This window comes from Haliotis cracherodii, unplaced genomic scaffold (assembly GCF_022045235.1).
Source record: "Haliotis cracherodii isolate W230 unplaced genomic scaffold, xgHalCrac1.p SCAF_7, whole genome shotgun sequence".
NCBI lineage: Eukaryota > Metazoa > Mollusca > Gastropoda > Lepetellida > Haliotidae > Haliotis > Haliotis cracherodii.
In genome coordinates this window covers 16,382,183-16,400,416 of record NW_027266330.1, presented here as the reverse complement: position 1 = coordinate 16,400,416, position 18,234 = coordinate 16,382,183, and the positions used below count along the sequence as shown (strand labels likewise).

Below are 18,234 nucleotides of genomic sequence, written 5' to 3'. Positions count from 1 at the left end.
TAGCATTAAATATTGAAATATACCTGATCGCATAGGCGTCTCATAACCGGCATTTTGTAAACACAATCCAATGTGGAGGAACGGCGTTCGTGTATGCGTATTTTCCAAAATATTCTAAACGATTCTAGGCTTCTCAGCGACGTTTCAGAATTATCAGTAGTGATTTGATACCCATGATCGCTAATGTGCTAATTTTCTACTTTGATTATTGGAGTAAATATCCGATATTTAGATTTCTAAACACTCAGTAAATATTTATGTAACGCCGTGAATTGTGATTTGGCGAGATTTACAATGTTTTCAGAAGTCACTTTCAGTAATTTTGAATTGCCTAAAATGACAGTAAATGATAAACAGAAAGGGGAATTCAAAACTGTGAAGTGTATTAATCTGCGTGATGTATTTTGAATTTTATTCGATTTCGAAGTGAGGGTTGAAGAGGAGGGACATATGTGTCGCTGTGGCATCCAAGGGGTTTACGCTCTGAAAAAACGATTATGTTGACATAACAACAGATAATGTAACTGATAATGATAACAAACAAACTCGCAGACGATTTCGAGTTTGTTTATTTTTATAATTAATTATACGGTGAACATGGATGCCTTACACTCAGGAAAGTAGTCCGTCATCATTACCAAATTCACAATCACCACAGCAACAACAGAACGTTCGATGTTGAGGCCTCACAACCGAGTAAGTACGAGGTGTTAAAGAGTGCTAAATAAAACAATAGGTTTACAATATCGATAAATACTATGTGTGTGTCTATTTCCGGGATTTTATCGAGTATTTGTATCTTGGAAATTCATCTAGAGACCCGAAAGCGTTATCTTCTAAATATATCCTGTTTCCTGTCTGATGTTTAACTTTCAATGGTGTTTCATGAAAAACCAGCATGATATAAGTTACCAAAGTCAACATGCTGGTTGTTTAGACTACATATAGGGTGTAAATATGAGTGCATATTATTTACGAAGTGATTCAGTTTCTCGTGCAGGTTGACTGGGGACATTGTTATTAATTGAGTTGTTTATGTTTCTGTGCAGATTGACAGCTCCATGAGTTACATCTTTCTGTTTGTTTCAACTGTCACATCTAAGTATTGTGAGTAGAAAAGTAATAACTTGGACAAACGTTTTGTACATTATTTTATATTTGAAGTAAGCCTATATGACCATCTGGTCATTTGGTTGATACGTGCATACCAAAATGTTTTAAAATAACCTATCCATCAACCAGAGTAACCCTTGATTGGACAGAAATAAAAAGTGCCGTTTCCTTCATCAATGAAACTAGAACTCTAAAACTAATCACATTAAGAGACTGAAAATTCGTTTAAGTGTCTTACTGGCATTGCTCCCCATGGAGCTGTAACATTTGTTTCTTGTTTGTATATACTTGGCTGCATGTCAGATGTAGAAAGAGTTCCGATAAGTGGTATATTTTACTTGCTGGAATCTGGTGACAGTGTTTACCATAGCTAGTAAATTAAGTGTAGCGGAGAATACAGCAAGTTTGGAAGCATCAGACATTTTGAGAGTGAACTAAATGTCATTTTCAGCTAAAACTAAGTAAGACAAATATACAAGCTATATGTATCCATTGAAACATCCGAAGAACTGTCAGTAAAATATTGTAAAATATACAATCTGTTTACATGTGATTACAAGGATCCTGAATATGATTCCAATACATGTGAATATATTGATAGTACGTCATCTCAGGTTTCATACACAAGCCTGTTTAAAACATTTACTCAGACGTATAAAATGTATGCATATTCGTATTAGAACGATGTCAGTTCATGTCCTGCCATAGGATGTAAGACGCCTTCCGTTCCAGTAGCACCAGACCAGTATTCATTGGGTTCCATTGATCTTTTAATTTTCTGGAACATGTTGCAGCCCACTGTTATATTAAAATCATATACATATAATCAATTACATGTTTCTTTTATGCAGTTTCATGTGTAATTGGTTGCTATATTGATGCTTTTGTGCATAATAAAGTGTTTATACCGTGACCAACTAACACAATATGTGAAAAATCAGCAATAGATAAAGAAAGGTCTTAATAAGACAAATTACAACACATATGTAATCTAACGTAGTTTGAAACGAAAAACATGAAGTGAACCTCTTTCAGTGAAGTTTCATTTCTGTTGATAACCGTCCACAGCCAAATGATAGGAATCGGCAGGATTGATGCGAGTGATATCATCCACCCAACACCTGTAGCCCAGGCAGGGTATATGTAGTCCCCATACTTCGGAGGTCGGTAGGAGTACAGAGAGTAGCAGAATGTAACCTGATACGACACAATAAGGTTTATCAGCAGTTAAACAAGGGAAGACATTGCTCCCGGGACAAGAGATTATTTGACGATTAGTACCAACATGAGATGAATGAATTATCTTATATTCATGTCTAAATATAGAAAAGAAGAAAATACCCAGGTAGTACATGGTAAACGTGGTTAACGTGTTCCGTACGTCTAAGATACTAATCGACACAAGCTTTGTTGTCCAAGAATATTTCCTGAACATTTTCCTTTCCCGTTATCCTGTATTGCAATAGTCCTATCACCACATAATTCTAGATACATACTTCAAAGCAGAAGACGTTATGAAACCCACATCTCTACTGTTATCTCATCGGTTGCTACGTGAACTTGATATATATCTTATCGGATATGTGCACTGGCATTGAAGTGGATGGCAGCCTCTGTAACAAGCTGTACGACAAGAGGGATGATTTCGATTTTAATTTTCTCTTCATGTCGGGCAATCTATCATCAGCTCAAGAACATTTCTCAATCGCTGAGGTACCTTAGAGCATCGCAGTTAATTCAAGTTTCATGGAAAGGAACATTTTGCTTACAACATAAGAATCAAACAAGGATTCATCATCATACTCCCCCTGGTTAAGTACTTCAGACATTTTAAGGTAGACATTCGGAGGAATTAATTAAATATGACACATCTCTTACCAACATGATGTGCGATGCTATCTCATCCATTGACGTTTCCATGAGGTGACACACCTCCTTACGCACTGGCATTTACTTGTTTAATGAAAATTGTGTGGATGGCGGGTGGTACCTCTTGGTCTTGCTTATCATCGCGAACACATAGATTTTCAGTGATCCGTTTATATAATTATCATTACAATGTTGCTTTTTAGGTTATATCCCATTAGTTAGACGTCCCAATTGTTAGACATTTTTATTTAGGCAAAGAGGGAATATACCTATAGGTGTAATGGATCAGTCTTAATTAGATTAAAGTACTGCGTAGGGATAGGGGACTCGCAGTTTAGGGAGTATATAAATTACAATTTCGTTTAATTAACCTAAATTACCTTACTGTCAGCACAGGTTCAATAGGCAGATTAACTATGTAAACTATTGAGTAGCTTAATTGTCTTACTGTATGATCAGTTGAAGGAGTTGAGTTTATATTATCTACTTATCAAACAAATAAATATGATATTGGGGTACGTATCATTATCAGTATCGATATGGCTGGTTTAAGGAAAGTAGAGTAAATCACCTCTCGGCATGGAAGTAAGCAGTTGATATTAGATGGATATATTTACAACAGAAACCCCGAGAGGCAAACCTGCACACATTGGAGATGTGTCGTCAAGACGTGCAATGAGAAATGTACGACTGTCGGTGATAAATAAACTGTAACAGTTATCAAATGTAAAGTGTTCATTACCAAAATCTGTCACAAAGTGTTGTTACAAACTGTATAAAATTTATCAAATGTAAAGTGTCATTCAATGTTAAGTATAATATTAAAGTATCTATTTAAAGCTACTTTGCTTTGTTTGTCAGATCTTATCTGGACTATTCCATTTTAAAGTCTGAGGTAACAAGCATAAGGATTAGTGTGCACTCAACCATTTAAAGTGTTGTTATAAGCTGTCTAACAATTGGGACGTCTACATTTTTACGTCCTATAAAATCTGTTATACGCAGATATGCGTGAATTGTGTATTACTCTAAATTCTTTATGTTTGATCCTCCAAAAAATCACACTTCTTCAAATTTCCTTTTGTACCTTGGAGGTGCAGTATGCACCTCTGACCAAAAACCTCTCATATTCTACAATTTAACAATTTAGTTTCTTTTATAAGATGTCTTAAGTAAGTTCAAAATGTGAACTCTATCCTTCCTAGTCACAGACCATTTTCAGTCAGATTTATAAATAGCATGTTATTTTTACTGTTACACAAAAGAGCAATATATCATGGAGCTTACGAGCAGAAGTGGTGGACAGACGAACTTTAGACCAATGACCATGACTCGAGGCATCTTCTTTCCCCACATCATCCTGATATTCTCCTGAAGCCTCTCTGTCCCTGAAAAAGAATTGGCATGTAAATTATTTTAAAGGATTATTGTCGCACGAATTGTCGCACAAAACCAGTTACAAAGCCAACGTGATCTATCCCGGATTTGGCTGATTATCAAACTTTACCTCTTTTTACAGCATTAAAATTTGTCAAACAGGTATTTGCCACTGACGTAGACAAGTCTCTCGCCGCAAACAGGACAGGATAATATATGACAATGGATTTGATTTCGTCCGTGTTCCTTATTTCCTACTTACAATAGACTTGAATGATATGCATACTTGGAACATCAACATCAAAGTTTCATAAATAGTGTTACCCATGTTCAAAATCCGAATCAGTCTGCTATAATTTGATATAAGTCAATGACACAATAATTAAGTGGGGACTGCTGACTCTCCCAAATAACCTTCCCACCTTGTAAATGTGATATAACAATAAACTACGGTGTATGTCTAGCGGGGATAATCATTCAGTGACCATGGAACATGACGTAAATATCACCACATTCACCCATCGTCTGCGGACTTCCAAATAAAAGGTTTGATACATTTTGAATGCAATGCATTTTCAGGTATCTTGCTGACAGCACATAGGTCAAAAGCTTCTAATGATTGTGCATATGAGGTCAAGGTATCACTGTTATCAACAGGGGTCTCCAAACAACCTTAAAGCACATTGTCACCATATTTGAACCAAATCCATACAGGTGTTTTTTAAAATACCTCCCTAACAACATCTATGGGGCGTAGGAACTGAGCTCGGTGGCGGGGACATTTACATGGAAACCAAATCATACAGCAGCATCCAGACGAGGCGTCATTGATAGACAAACACAAAGACTAGTCTACAAAAAGTTATTTCATACATTTTTTTGCAAGAAAAAACTTGTTTTTCATATTTCAGGTTTTGATTTGCCAATTTGAATCTAAATTGCTGGAACTGTCTTCGGTAGTTGTTAAGGTTCGAGTCGGTTGTATACTTCCGACTATATCATGAGCATGTTCGTATGAATCACAGCAAATAGTAATGATAGCAGAGCAGGTGTTCGAGAAAAGGTGAACGTATCCTGTTCCACCGATGGCACCTACCACAAACACATGCAAAGGCATGTCAATTCTTCACCTGAAAAACACACGGGAACATGTCTACCATAAAACTTCTTTAAAGCTTTACTTTTTTTACAACTCATCTCTTCAACACTTACCATAGAACCAACCAACTACCATGCATTCCAGAACCGCAATCACGGCTGAAGAGGGAAAGTAGGCAAACCAGTCCACCAGCGTCACCACATATATCCCACCCTTAAATGTACACAACGTTTACCTCAGTATCATCACATGGTTCATATATGTCTTTATTGTACAATATCGCATCCACAAATAAACATAAATGAAAGAACTTTATAATTACAACCTATGAGTTTTCAAATTTTCGTTTAACAACCATTTAATAGGCAAAACGTAACCGATTTGGACGATACTTGTAATTGACATTGAGATGTGTATTGGTTTTACCTGTGATACATATAAAAGAGCAAATAGAAAAGTGCTAAGAAGCACTGCACATGTGAAGAAGAGGCGCTTCTTAAACAATTGCGTAAACACGTCTTCCAAAGCTGCCGTGATAGCTTCAATGCCTGGTACCTGTGGAGACAGATGTATATGACATTTGTTTAAAAATACGTTTTGTATTATCAATTGCATTAATATAATTGGATATACATAGTTTCAATATAGTTGTTATATACATTTATTTGATAAATCAAATTTCAGTCGTATTATTATTTATACATGCAAATGCGGTATCCAAAGGAACTCTTTCCCTAGGAACAAGGTAGTTTGGCCAAGAAGTTTGACTTAAACTTCAGGTGTATCGATGATCTGTTGCCGTTCAATAACCATCAAAAAGTCTAGTTCCTTGCACTGATTTGCCCACCTAGAAATAAAGGAGACCAATGACACCGTCTACATAAAGAAACAGAAAACATTTGCCACATTCCTGTATGACAAGAGGGGTGACTATACCTCAAAAGTTGTAAAATGTAGACACCAAGGGTCACCATAAGTTCGCCGTAAGAATGTTCTGGCATATTTTTTAAGATAAATGCCACTAACTATGAAATAAACCTAATTGACGTCTGTTCAAATAGATGTACTGATGGAAATGAATGAGGGAACACTTAGTTGTAGACACAGTGAAATGATATGCTATCACGGGTTACCAGCCTTGTCTACAATATACGCGTTGGAAACAATGCACACAAACACATCTCAACATTTGGTTCTGACATGTATTGAATTTGTATATTTTGTTTGTTTGGTGTTTAACGCGGCACCCAGGAATATTTCAGCTATACGACGGCGGTCTGTAAATAATCGACAATCCAGTGATTGCCATCATGGGGATCGATCTACGCAATTGGGATACGATGACATGTAATTAACCAAGTCAGCCAGCCTGACCACCCGATCCCGGTAGTCGCCTTTTACGACAAGCCCAGTTGCTGGTTTCGGCAAGCATGCGCACCATTTCAAATGTACTGACAGTAAAGTTTATATGTCTATACATGTAGTTTTAATTGTTCCCTCATTCGTTTCCAGCAGTGTACACGGATGTCATGATAGGACCAGAATGACATTCCTATTAACTTAACTAAAAACATTCTATTTGCTCCTCCAAATATTTTGCTAAACAGCAAGAGACATCTTCAAACAGAAGTGCATTTATATAGTCCTTTGGTCCATGGGATCCTGACATGGTAACAAAAGAACCTTATCACTGATATTCAGTGTTGTTTTGGGCACTATACATACCATTGATCAAATAGTCGGATTAGACTAATTTATCCACATTCTTTTATGAGCCAGCAGTATTGAATAGCTATTTTGTTCTGATTTTATTTCACGTTTGTAGAAAATGGGCTTTTTGAAGTTAGAGTGGGATCCTCCGTCTCCGTCTCCGTCTCCGTCTGAACAAACGTATTTTGCCATAATGGACAGAAATCAATCTGTATGGTATATATCCACCATACGTATCTTCATTCGCACAGTTATGTTTTACCCTTGGATGTGAAATTTTACTGATATTTTAGAGAGCTTAAGCATCTCTTTTACTGTTGTCATATGGTAAGAATATAAATACATTTCTCACCGTGAATAGATGCTTGATTGCTGATGACACGTTGAGCAATAATCACTTACCCACACTTATGTTGTATAGTACTATCGATTATTGATGAATGGTTACTTGGAGTTACCTGTCGATGTTTAGAGAGGAAAAATCTTTGAAATATTTTTTTTATTTATTTTCAGTTCCTGGTCCCAAACTGACTAATCAGAAGGATGTTTCTAAATGTATACAACTAACTTAACCTGGGCATCTCCCCTACCATAGAATCTATTCCCAACATCATCAGTGTAACAAATGTCAAGACCGACCATGACTGGGGAAACGGGAGAGAGGCCAGCATCTCAGGGTAAACGATGAAGGCAAGGTTGTAACCTGAAACACAGTTTGCGTCAATAAGTGTGTGTTATCACACGACAAACTTGAAGTAAAACGTGATCCTTGGGGCATTTGTCATGAAACGTGGTGACTCTTGCTGTATAGTTACATGTCAATCTTCAAAGGTACAGAACATTTTGTCAAAAAAACAAATATCATCCAAAGTTTCAAAATGGGCCCCCTTTTTATCATCTGTTCCTTTCAAATTGATCGTCAATATGGTGCTATATTTTTGAAATAATTGACAAATTCTAAAATATGCTGGAGTCTTTCTCTATAGTTCTAATTGTTGTTAATTTGTTGGAGGCATCATGAAATGCATTAACATTAGGCATACAAAAAACATTCAATACAGATGGATCAGTTGTAATTGCATGTCCTGTTGAAATAGTAAAATTAACACTGAACTTAACATTGCAACGTAAGCGACACGATTAACGTCTAGGGCTATGGTCCTGCTTCAGATAGGTAAAAATCTGTTTACTGAAGCCAATACACTCAGTGTTCCCAGACGTGTTTGGAGCCTATGAATGTATTGTCAACGCCAATGCGAACATGACGTGTGTAGTGGTGGTTCAGTGATGTTATGATGTGGGAATATGACAGATAGAACACGACGTCCTATGGATGAGTCACAGAACAAATTATGGAGCCTAGCTATCTACGTTATGTTAACGATGCATGGCGTTATTTTGTCTTCAAGGCAACAATTCACATGTCCACCTCGTCAGATTGTCATAGTGTCCAGCAGGGCATCACCAGATTACCCAGGCCAGTAATTAGCCCCGGTTGTTCCAACATTGAGCAACCTTTGGGCATCACAGTATATGCACTTGCCATTAAAAGTAGACAAGGTAACCTGAATTACTTACCACAGTTTCGACGACTTATAGAAATTATTATGAAATAGGTCCTATTTATCCATAAAATCTATAGCACAAATGTAACTACGTATTTATTGGTCACTGACCTGATGACTCAAACGCATCAACGTTTACACCACGCATGTAGGCGACGTGACCGACGATTGTGAAGAAAGCAAATCCGGTTAAAATACTTGAGAGAGAATCAGCCAAGCAAAGCCATACGGCATGTCTGAAACGAACAATCCTTCAAGTCACAAAGATTCAACTGTGGTTTTACCATGACACTAAGAGGTTGGTCGGTGAACTCCCAAAAGTTCACAGCACAACAGAAAGGAAGGAAAGGAGGTTGAAGACGCAGTTGGCGTGTAGATCACACGTAACATTTCTGTTTATTTATTTGTTTGTTGTTTAATGCTGCACTCAGCAATTTTCCAGCTATATGACGGCGGTCTGTAAATATTCGAGCCTGGACCAGACAATCCAGGGATTGATATCATGAGCATTGATCCACGCAATCGGGATCGATGACATGCGACAACCAAGTCAGCGCGCCTGACCACCCGATCGCCTCTTACGCAAGCATAGTATTGGTTGCTGAAGACCTATTCTACCCCAGATCTATACGGGTCTGGAACATTTATGGATTCACTTTGTACACATAGTTTGCACTAATTAACATATGAGTGAGTTAGTTTAGTTAAACGCCACTTTGAACAATATTCGGTATATCATGCCGTGTCAGCTTGATGGTCGAGGAAAGCCGAAGTGATGCAGGTATTAGACGTTTGATTAAACCCTCGAGCATTGGTAAATTAATATATGGCATCTAAATTCGCTTATCGCATCCCTTGGGCGTGTCAGAAAGCTATACTCGTAGGTTCGAATCCTAGAATCGCCCTAATTAGATTTCTGGGTTTACCTTTCGTACCTGTTTCCCTTTCACATCAAAATGACACATCATGATATAACTCAGAAATAAATGATAACGACTTTTTCAATGATTTTAACATGGTTAATTACATACGGGATATTAACATCAGCCTGAGTAAACATACGAAAAGCAGTTGTTCTTCATTTTGTTGTGTCCAGACATGGAGGTAATACATCCAGACGCTATGGCCATTGAATGCAGTGCATAGCTACAGGCCTGGATCCATATCTACAAGCACACAGAAGAATCAGAATCAATGTTTGTTATCCAGTTAAAAAACACTTTTGAATTTCCTCAAAGAAAATGTGGAAATAAAACAGGAAGCAATGACAGTAAGACATTTAGCGATTACATTATAGGTGTTTTGGTATGTTTATCTTAACTTACAAAACTTTATGGCAGTAACTGAATGGGATCAAAATTTGCTCATTTCTTCAAAATTTAGAAATAATTCACTATTTGCGTGAATGCAAGCTTCTCTTCTTCATCTAATCTAACAAATTGGGTGATAAAGTTGCTGGAGAATTTCTGCCATTGTTATCTCTAGATCCCCATTATGCTCAATTGGATCTCGGTTAGACGACCTCACAGGTCTGTCGATATCTGTGATATTGGTGGTATTGTTTGTCAAGACTCAATGTAGACATGTGTTGTAACCCGCTGGTGAACTGGCGAAAAGTAAAAATAGTTGAATGCATGGAACCGTCCTTCTGGAGTGCAGACCTTCTGGACTGCAGTCTTTATTGATATTTTTGCAAAGAAAACCTTCCCCGTGGCACCTAATCAAGATCAAGAGAACTTATTACTCCAGGGCAGTGCAGTGCAGAGCAGTACCGATCCTTTCTCAAAGTTGTGACTGTGGGAACAAACCAGTGCCTCTGTGTAATTGCCCTTGAATTGACGCTTCAACGACCATGTTTCGGATTTGCCTTGGCTTTTGGGGTCATCACCCAAGAGCCTGGTCGAATGGCTAAGTGGTGCCTTCCGTTGTCTTTAACCCTCTCAATTAGGTGGTGGATTTAATTGCGAGTGCATATTTATTATTTAACTCACAGGCAGTTTGGAGCAGACTTGAATTAAGATTCTTTTATTGAACAATATAGAAGACCTGAATTTATATGTTGACAAGATAATTTCATCTCACTTCATCATTAAGTCGTTAACAGCTGATCATAGTAACTCACTGCATCGGTTGATGTCAAAATGTTCATGCATTTGTGACGGGTTCCAACGGTGGGGCAGGATACGCTCAGCCCCTTTTGTTAAGATCAATATTTGATTTATAAACACATGCTCATCATGATATAGTCGGAATCGTCCAATTGACTCTGCTTTTGCCAGTGATTTCTTATGAACATGGAAGAGTGTGTGTTGCTTTTATTGATGTAAACATATTTACTGTTTTATGATTCAAATTGAACATGACGATGCTTAAAAACTCACTTTGGGCTCCGTAAGCCTCTCAAACTTTGGATAAATGTAGTAGTATATTCCATCAGCTGATCCCGGAAGTAGGCAACCTCGTATGAGAAACACTGTGATGAGGATGTAGGGAAGAGCTACGGTGACGTAGGCAAGCTGGTTGAAGAAAATACTGTGTCCAAATCAGGGGTTAAATGTCACATGATATACTTTCGCTTTAATGGCGTAAAGGTAACCACTTAATACAATTTACACATGATACTGAAGCCAGGCTGTATGTCGTATTTTGCTTAGTTTTCGTTTTTCGTTCATATAGAAGAACAAATAGAATAATTACATATCATACAATTTTGCAATATTAAAACATATACTCTTAAGAAAAGTCAGGGATACTCGGAAATAGGTTACAATTTAAAAATTGTAAGTGATACAAGTTTCTAGGTATATATAGATTTATGATTATAATGAACGAATTGGGAACACCAGTTCAACCAGTAGTGAAGTATGACAGCAAATGTTATGACCACCAACGACCCTGAAAGACTATTGGGGTAGGATGGAAAATTTCAAAGTTGGCATTTGTGGATCAATAGTGCATAATGACGTCACGATTTGTCAGACATGTAATCACTCGACGAGGCATACTGCGTATGAGTCTCCCAATTGTTATTTGAGGGAACTCCTCTTGCAGAGCCTGGCCAAGTTCAGCCAATGTGGTCGGCAGCCTATAACGTTAATGCACATGTCTCCCTATCATGTCCCAGACATGTTCAATTGGGGAAGATCTGAGCTATTTGCTGGCCATGGCATTCTGTGCATATTGTGCTGCTGGAGGTGAGCATTGACGACTGACAATACCCACATGCCTGCAAACGGGACGACAAAGGGTGTCAGTGTGGTATTCCGACAGTATTGTCCAGTGACCCTTCCTTCGTTCGTTCAGCTATAGTGATGCCACCGAACACCATAACAGATTAACCGGGAAATCTGTCATAAGGTTTCAGGTTGACATTTGCTTCACGTTCATTTTGACGTCGCCAGAAACGACCACGGCAATTAGAGCAGAGCAAAGTGCATCGAGAATCATCTGAAAACAGGTCACTTGTCCAATGACGATTAGCCCAGTTTCAACTTTATGTACACCATTGACGTATGACGTATGGCAATACGTCGATTTGTAAGGGGCGGCACAGCATGTGGCTGTCGAGCATAGAGGTGGGCTGCAGTAGACAATTTCTAATCGTCTGACCCGTAACTGGTACCCAAGTAGCCTGCTGGAGGTTTGAAGCAATTTGATTTGTAAGATGAGCTCTATGTCACAGACCCCGGTTTCGGATCAATCGATCTACTCTTGTGGTTGACCTGAGATGCCCTGAATCGGATCGATCGTCAACATTTTGGATTTGATGGCACCTGTTCGATAGTCTGCTAATCATAGACTGAAACATTGAACGTAATGGCCACTGCATGCTGATGGCTACCAGTTTTACGACATAAACATTCTTGCATGGGATTTTTGTCGTCTTCACTTTGTTCTAATACTTGGTATTAACATTTACACCAGATAGGATTGGCTTCTGACATTGCGTGACCAAATTTGCATCATCATCCAATGATGGTTTTGATTGTTGCTCATGCAATTACGATACCAGTGTGTTGACCTAACATGGGTCATTTACACATGCCGCCATCAGGGTACGATGACATGCAATCAGTTAAGTAACACAGCCTCATCCACCTATACAGTTCAGTCAATCCTTAAAATAAGAACAGGACACAGATGGACCTATTCTTCCCTAATGGGTATAGTTTTATAATCAGTTAACATTTCATCAAAACTTATTGCATACATGTTTTCATCATACGCGTAGCAAATGTTAATTTTTCGCTGCAAACATTTGTAATTTTGAGGACATTGTTGGTTTCCTTACCTTCCCTGATACTTTTATTCCGTTGAAAATCCACAAGAATAATATCACATGTGTGATCACCAGGCATCCAACAAGATGCCATCTCACGCCACCGAGATTATCCAGACCATCACTCATTTCGAGTACCTTGTTTCTTAAATAAAACGGATAGTCTTTTAAGACAAATAACCACAGTGGCATAACAAGCGCTCGGTAAGAAGTTTCAATAATGTACTTTTACATTTAGTCAGGAACTATGCTTATTGGTAATTGATATGTTGGGGTAGACCAGTGTACGAAGTTATGTACTTGCTAGAATTCAAAATGGTAGTACTTATAAAACATGTTAACCTTACCTCCAGAATTCTTCAGCAGCAGTCACCCCAGTAATGTTGGCAGTAATTCCAGTCGCACTTGCATTATACGACGGAATAGTGACATTTGTAAAAGATCGAAGATCCTTGTTAGATATACATGTAGGTGTGTTCCAAGTGTTGTTACAGTTGTCCCAAGGAAGTATTTCAGAGAAGGAATAGAAGAGGTAATACATGAACCAGGAGAATATGACATTATAGTAGCTATGGAAAAACCAGACACATATTACTGCTCCCACGCCAAGACCTGTAATAGAAAGGGATGAAACATAAGTGTGATCACAATTATGAAATTTGGTAGTGAGTGTGCAGTTAGTAGGTAGGCTCAACATTCTTGTTTCCGTGTTATGAACATTATTCTTTACTTTAAATTTGGTATATAGTTGCCAGTGATCCGTTTTTCGCGACATCTGTAATATATAGTCAGTTTTGTTCAACATGGAATGGGTGTATATGTTAAGGTGGTAGTGGGCATCAAGACATTTCATTTTCTGCCATATTGTAAATAATAACCTTAATTTCACATCCTGTGTTTAGACCGTTCTCTGTATTCCCTTAAAATGGGCAATGGGCACTTCTCAGAAATCTTATGGTGAAACGTCACATACTTGTTCACACCAACGAGAACACCAATGTCTATACTTTATGAAATTGCCAAACTGAGAAAGTGTCTACTCATGTGGACTTTCAGGATTTTGTGTTTATTTGTGAAATAAGTTGAAAAAATTAGCATAAATGGCCTAAGACTAAATCTATTTGGAGGTATTAAAGGCCCAAAGTTGAAACTTGATGTAAAGAATGTATTTGTTTTGTATAGCAACAGTGTTATACAGAAGTACATTGTACATTCTTCCTTGAATATTTAGAAACATTGTTCTTTTGTGTTAATGTTAATACTTTTGTCCAGAGTATTTATGCAATATTATTTCTTTGAATAGGAATGTTGTCAATGTAAAGTGGCTTTCTTTGTTGACAACTTAAACTGTTGCCTACATATTTGAGTGGACTACAGTACCGTTAACTATTGGTGATGTTTTGAGTTAGAATCTACTATAAAAGTTTGAATGGTAACACCAACACCATCATAGTTTCTTACAAGTTCTACAAGTTGTAGATGAAACCGTCCCTTCACCCCATTTCCAGAAATCATTGCATACTAAAATAAATCACTTATACGATACCAATATTTGTGCTTTCAGGATGTACATGCCCATTACAATATCACGCCTGATTTACGTACGATGCCTATCATTGAAACTATAAGCCGACACAAGAGTAGCAGGTTCATGTGGTGTTACAAATATTGAGGCAGTAGTCAGTCATGTGTTGATGATTCTATCATTTAAGATATTGCTATGTTCAAGATTCAACGGGGGGAGGGGAGAGGGGAGAGACGAATAAGTAATTATCAAATTAGCAGTCACATTGATTTGACAATGATCGAGGTTCGGCGGAGAGACTACAGAATAGTTTGTATTGATGAGCATTCTCTTTCTAAATTATTAAATCAGTGTTCCATTTTAAATTGACCAACGCAGTAGGTTGAGATGTACTAGATTCTAATCTATATCATGTAATCATATTTTTATTGGTCTTCATTGATTTGTGAATATTAACGTCAAATATTTACTGAGAAAACAATATGTGAATTGCTGGACTTCCTCATTGATAATATCTATGTAAAATTTGGGTAAGACATTAAGGCAAGAAGTAGTCATCCTCACGGGCATCAACTGTGCTTCTCTTCTTGCATATATGTTCCTTTATGCATTTGAGTCGGAATTTCTGTTCGGATTGTTAAAGTCAAAACAAGGTAATTTGGCCAAGACGTTTAACTTAAGCTTCAGGTTTATCGATGATCTGATATCGTCAATAACAATCAAATAGCCAATTCCCGTCCACTGATTTAACCTCCTGAACTAAAAATAGAGGAGACCAGTGAGACCGCCTCATCTGTTTCATATTTAGATCTATGCATAAAGATCCAGAGTGACAAAACACTCTCAACAAGAGTGTATGACAAGAGGGATGACTTCAACTTTCAATTCATGTCTAGCAATATTCCATCAGCTGCAGCCTTTGGTGTTTACTTTTCGCAACTTTTGAGATACAATCGAGCATACTCTTTCTACCAAGATTTCAAAGAGCGTCATACGACTCTTGCTCAGAAGTTGTTTGATCAAGGTTACATCATTCAAGACCTAAGTAAAGCTTTCAAAACGTTTTATGGTAGACATGTGGATGACACTTCAAAATTTTACGCATCAGTGACAAAAATGATGTCGGATGCAATCACCTATAAAGCTTTCAAGAAGTTTTACGGTAGACATGGTTTGTCATTGTTTTGTTTTTTCAGGTGAACAATTGCCTTGCCTTTGCATGTCTTTGTGACGGGTGTCTTTGGTGGGGCAGGATACGCTCACCTTTTCGCGTACTCCTGGTATCATTACTATTTGATAGTGATTCATAAACACATGCTCATGATATAGTTAGAATTGTACAATCGACTCTGCTTTATGGAGAGACTTCTATCGCACGTGGAAAGGGTTTTGACACTTTTTTCATTAATGCAAGGCACGACCCGCTCCAATATACCTGGATGTGCCGAGCAGAAGCTTTTCATATTTAAAACAACATTTATCTGCTGTCATTCAATCATCCTCAAGAATACTTTTGGTTGTTTCTTGTCATATTCTGCCAACACTGACTTGGTTAAGATCTACTAGATTTTAAATAACAAATTGAATACAAAAGCAATGTTTCTGGTTCATAGATAATCAGAGCTCATGAATATATATACATGATAACGAGTACTGGTTAGTTGTTGATTTGTAAATAGGTGAATAGAAGTGCATCGATAATTTATTTGGCAATCAAATGATGTAATTGATCATTCAGGCAATCATATGGTTGAAAATGATTTTTCCCCCTCCATGCCGAATCTCCTCATCTAAGATTTATGAATGTACTTAAACTTCGTTATGTAAATGTTTGTACAATAAAGAGACTGTGGGGTAGCCTATTGGTTAAATTATTCGCTCGTCGCGGCGAAAACCACTCACTTGTACAATACAGTCAGGTTTTGATATATACCTTTGAAAGAAGGACACAAGTTCCAGACGTTAATAGGTCCACTTTGAGAGTACTGGCCAATAGTCATCTCCAGGAAAACACACGGAATGGCTCCGATCATTGTGAAGAAGAGGAAAGGTATCAGAAATGCTCCTTTGTGAAAGTAAAAAATTGTCAGTTGTGTTCCCTTTAGGAACTGAGGAGTAAACCGTGCCCCATCCTCCACAACCAACATGTACTTCAATCTCACACAAAGTACCCCCTCCTTTAAAATCCCAATTGGCGTACTTTAAACACATTCTAACATATACTCTTTTTGGTTTAACAAATGCTGATGTTAACATCTTTCGTATTAATGCAATGTACAATAGTTGCAATCATTCCCATTCATAATGTTAATAGTTCATGTGGAATAATCACTGTAATGATTAGAAAAGTTATTGTTACGTTCAAAGCAAGTTGCTGCCACACACAACCTACCTCCTCCATTGCGCATACAGTAGAACGGAAACTTGATGAATGTTCCAGATCCAACACTCAACCCAAGTAGGCTGACGAAGTAGTCCAACTGATGGCTCCAGTGTTCACGAGGCATTGTATGTTTCTACAACTAGATAAGAATACATACATGTCACTGACAGGGAGTGACAGGCAAGATTGCAATAGAAACTAAATGTAGCAAAGAAAACACATAATTCCTTTCCATTATAACGCCACACAATTCCATAGTTCAACAAAAGATACCAAACCAAACCAATTCCAGCAGAGTAAAGCATGTTTTTATGAATCAGTCGATGTGTCAGGTGTCCGCTAAAAGGTGTACCCACCATTTTTTAAAATCTCAACAAAACCTGACTGCCATATCATCAATACAACATTTTTGGCTACATTTGAAATGGAAATCATCCATCTGACTTCATTGGTACGCTAACAATTACGTTTATCAGCGTTTTCCTCGACGAAAGGGTCCTGTGGTAGAGCGTCCGCCCGGAGAGCGGAAGGTCCAGGGTTCGATCCCGGGCCGCGTCATACAAAAAGACGTTAAAAGATTGTACTTGTTGTTACCCTGTCTGGCGCTCGGCATTAAGGGGCTAAAACAAGGACTGGTCGGCTCGGAGTCAGTATACTGTGTCTGAGTGGGGTATTCATGTTAAACTGCGGCATGGTATCTCAGTGAGCTAGCACTATAAATCGGCATCAGTCCGGACTAGTACAAGCAGCCACACACACACATACACGTGCATGCACGTCGCTATATAAGTGCAATAATCTTGGACGCGACGTTAAACCCAATTTCACCTCACCTCACCTCGACGAAAGGGAGCCTCATCAACGTCTGCATCTCTTGACAGACGGTAACACTAGATGGAATAAAGGTTACCGAGCAAGACGATCTGTTATGAGGCTGTTCCTAGCACTTGAACACTAGATGGACAAGTAGTTTTGTACGCAAGCTCAGCTACATTGTCCTTGGCGCTTTGGCGTTCGTACTCAGTGACCATTATTATTAGGTATTCCACCCATTGCACAAATTGGGGCGGTCGGGTAGCCTTGTGGTTAAAGCGTTGTCTCGTCACGCCGAAGACCCCGGTTCGAATCCCGACATGAGTACAATGTGTGAAGCCCATTTCTGGTGTCCCCCGCCGTGATATTGCTGGAATATTGCTAAAAGAGGCGTAAAACCAAATTCACTCACTCATTTCACAAATAACGTATAAAATTTTTCAGATTTGTTTCTAATTTGGTCATTGATAGGCTAATACTAGATCTAGATGCAGCCAGATA

The 18,234-nt window shown here is 38.1% G+C and overlaps 1 protein-coding gene across 1 annotated transcript; it reads right to left on the bottom strand.

Annotated features, from left to right (window-relative positions):
• Positions 1–1,789: 1,789 nt before the first annotated feature.
• LOC139448701 (sodium-dependent dopamine transporter-like) lies at positions 1,790–17,044 on the bottom strand. The gene is made up of 13 exons (XM_071230251.1): positions 16,930–17,044; positions 16,471–16,602; positions 13,360–13,624; positions 13,025–13,157; positions 11,115–11,249; positions 9,796–9,899; positions 8,845–8,969; positions 7,759–7,871; positions 5,885–6,013; positions 5,572–5,671; positions 4,270–4,370; positions 2,140–2,310; positions 1,790–1,891 (listed from the first exon to the last, which is right to left on the bottom strand). The coding sequence occupies exons 1-13, from the start codon at positions 17,042–17,044 to the stop codon at positions 1,790–1,792; spliced, it is 1,725 nt and encodes a 574-aa protein (XP_071086352.1).
• Between the last annotated feature and the right edge of the window lie 1,190 nt (positions 17,045–18,234).

Excerpts from the sequence above, each read along its gene's own strand:
- LOC139448701 (XM_071230251.1), bottom strand. The coding sequence starts at position 17,044 with ATGCCTCGTGAACACTGGAGCCATCAGTTGGACTACTTCGTCAGCCTA. Across the intron at positions 13,158-13,359 it reads GCTGCTGAAGAATTCTGGAG|AAACAAGGTACTCGAAATGA; the intron begins GTAAGGTTAACA and ends GTTTTATTTAAG. Across the intron at positions 1,892-2,139 it reads ATGAAACTTCACTGAAAGAG|AAAATTAAAAGATCAATGGA; the intron begins GTTCACTTCATG and ends AACATGTTCCAG.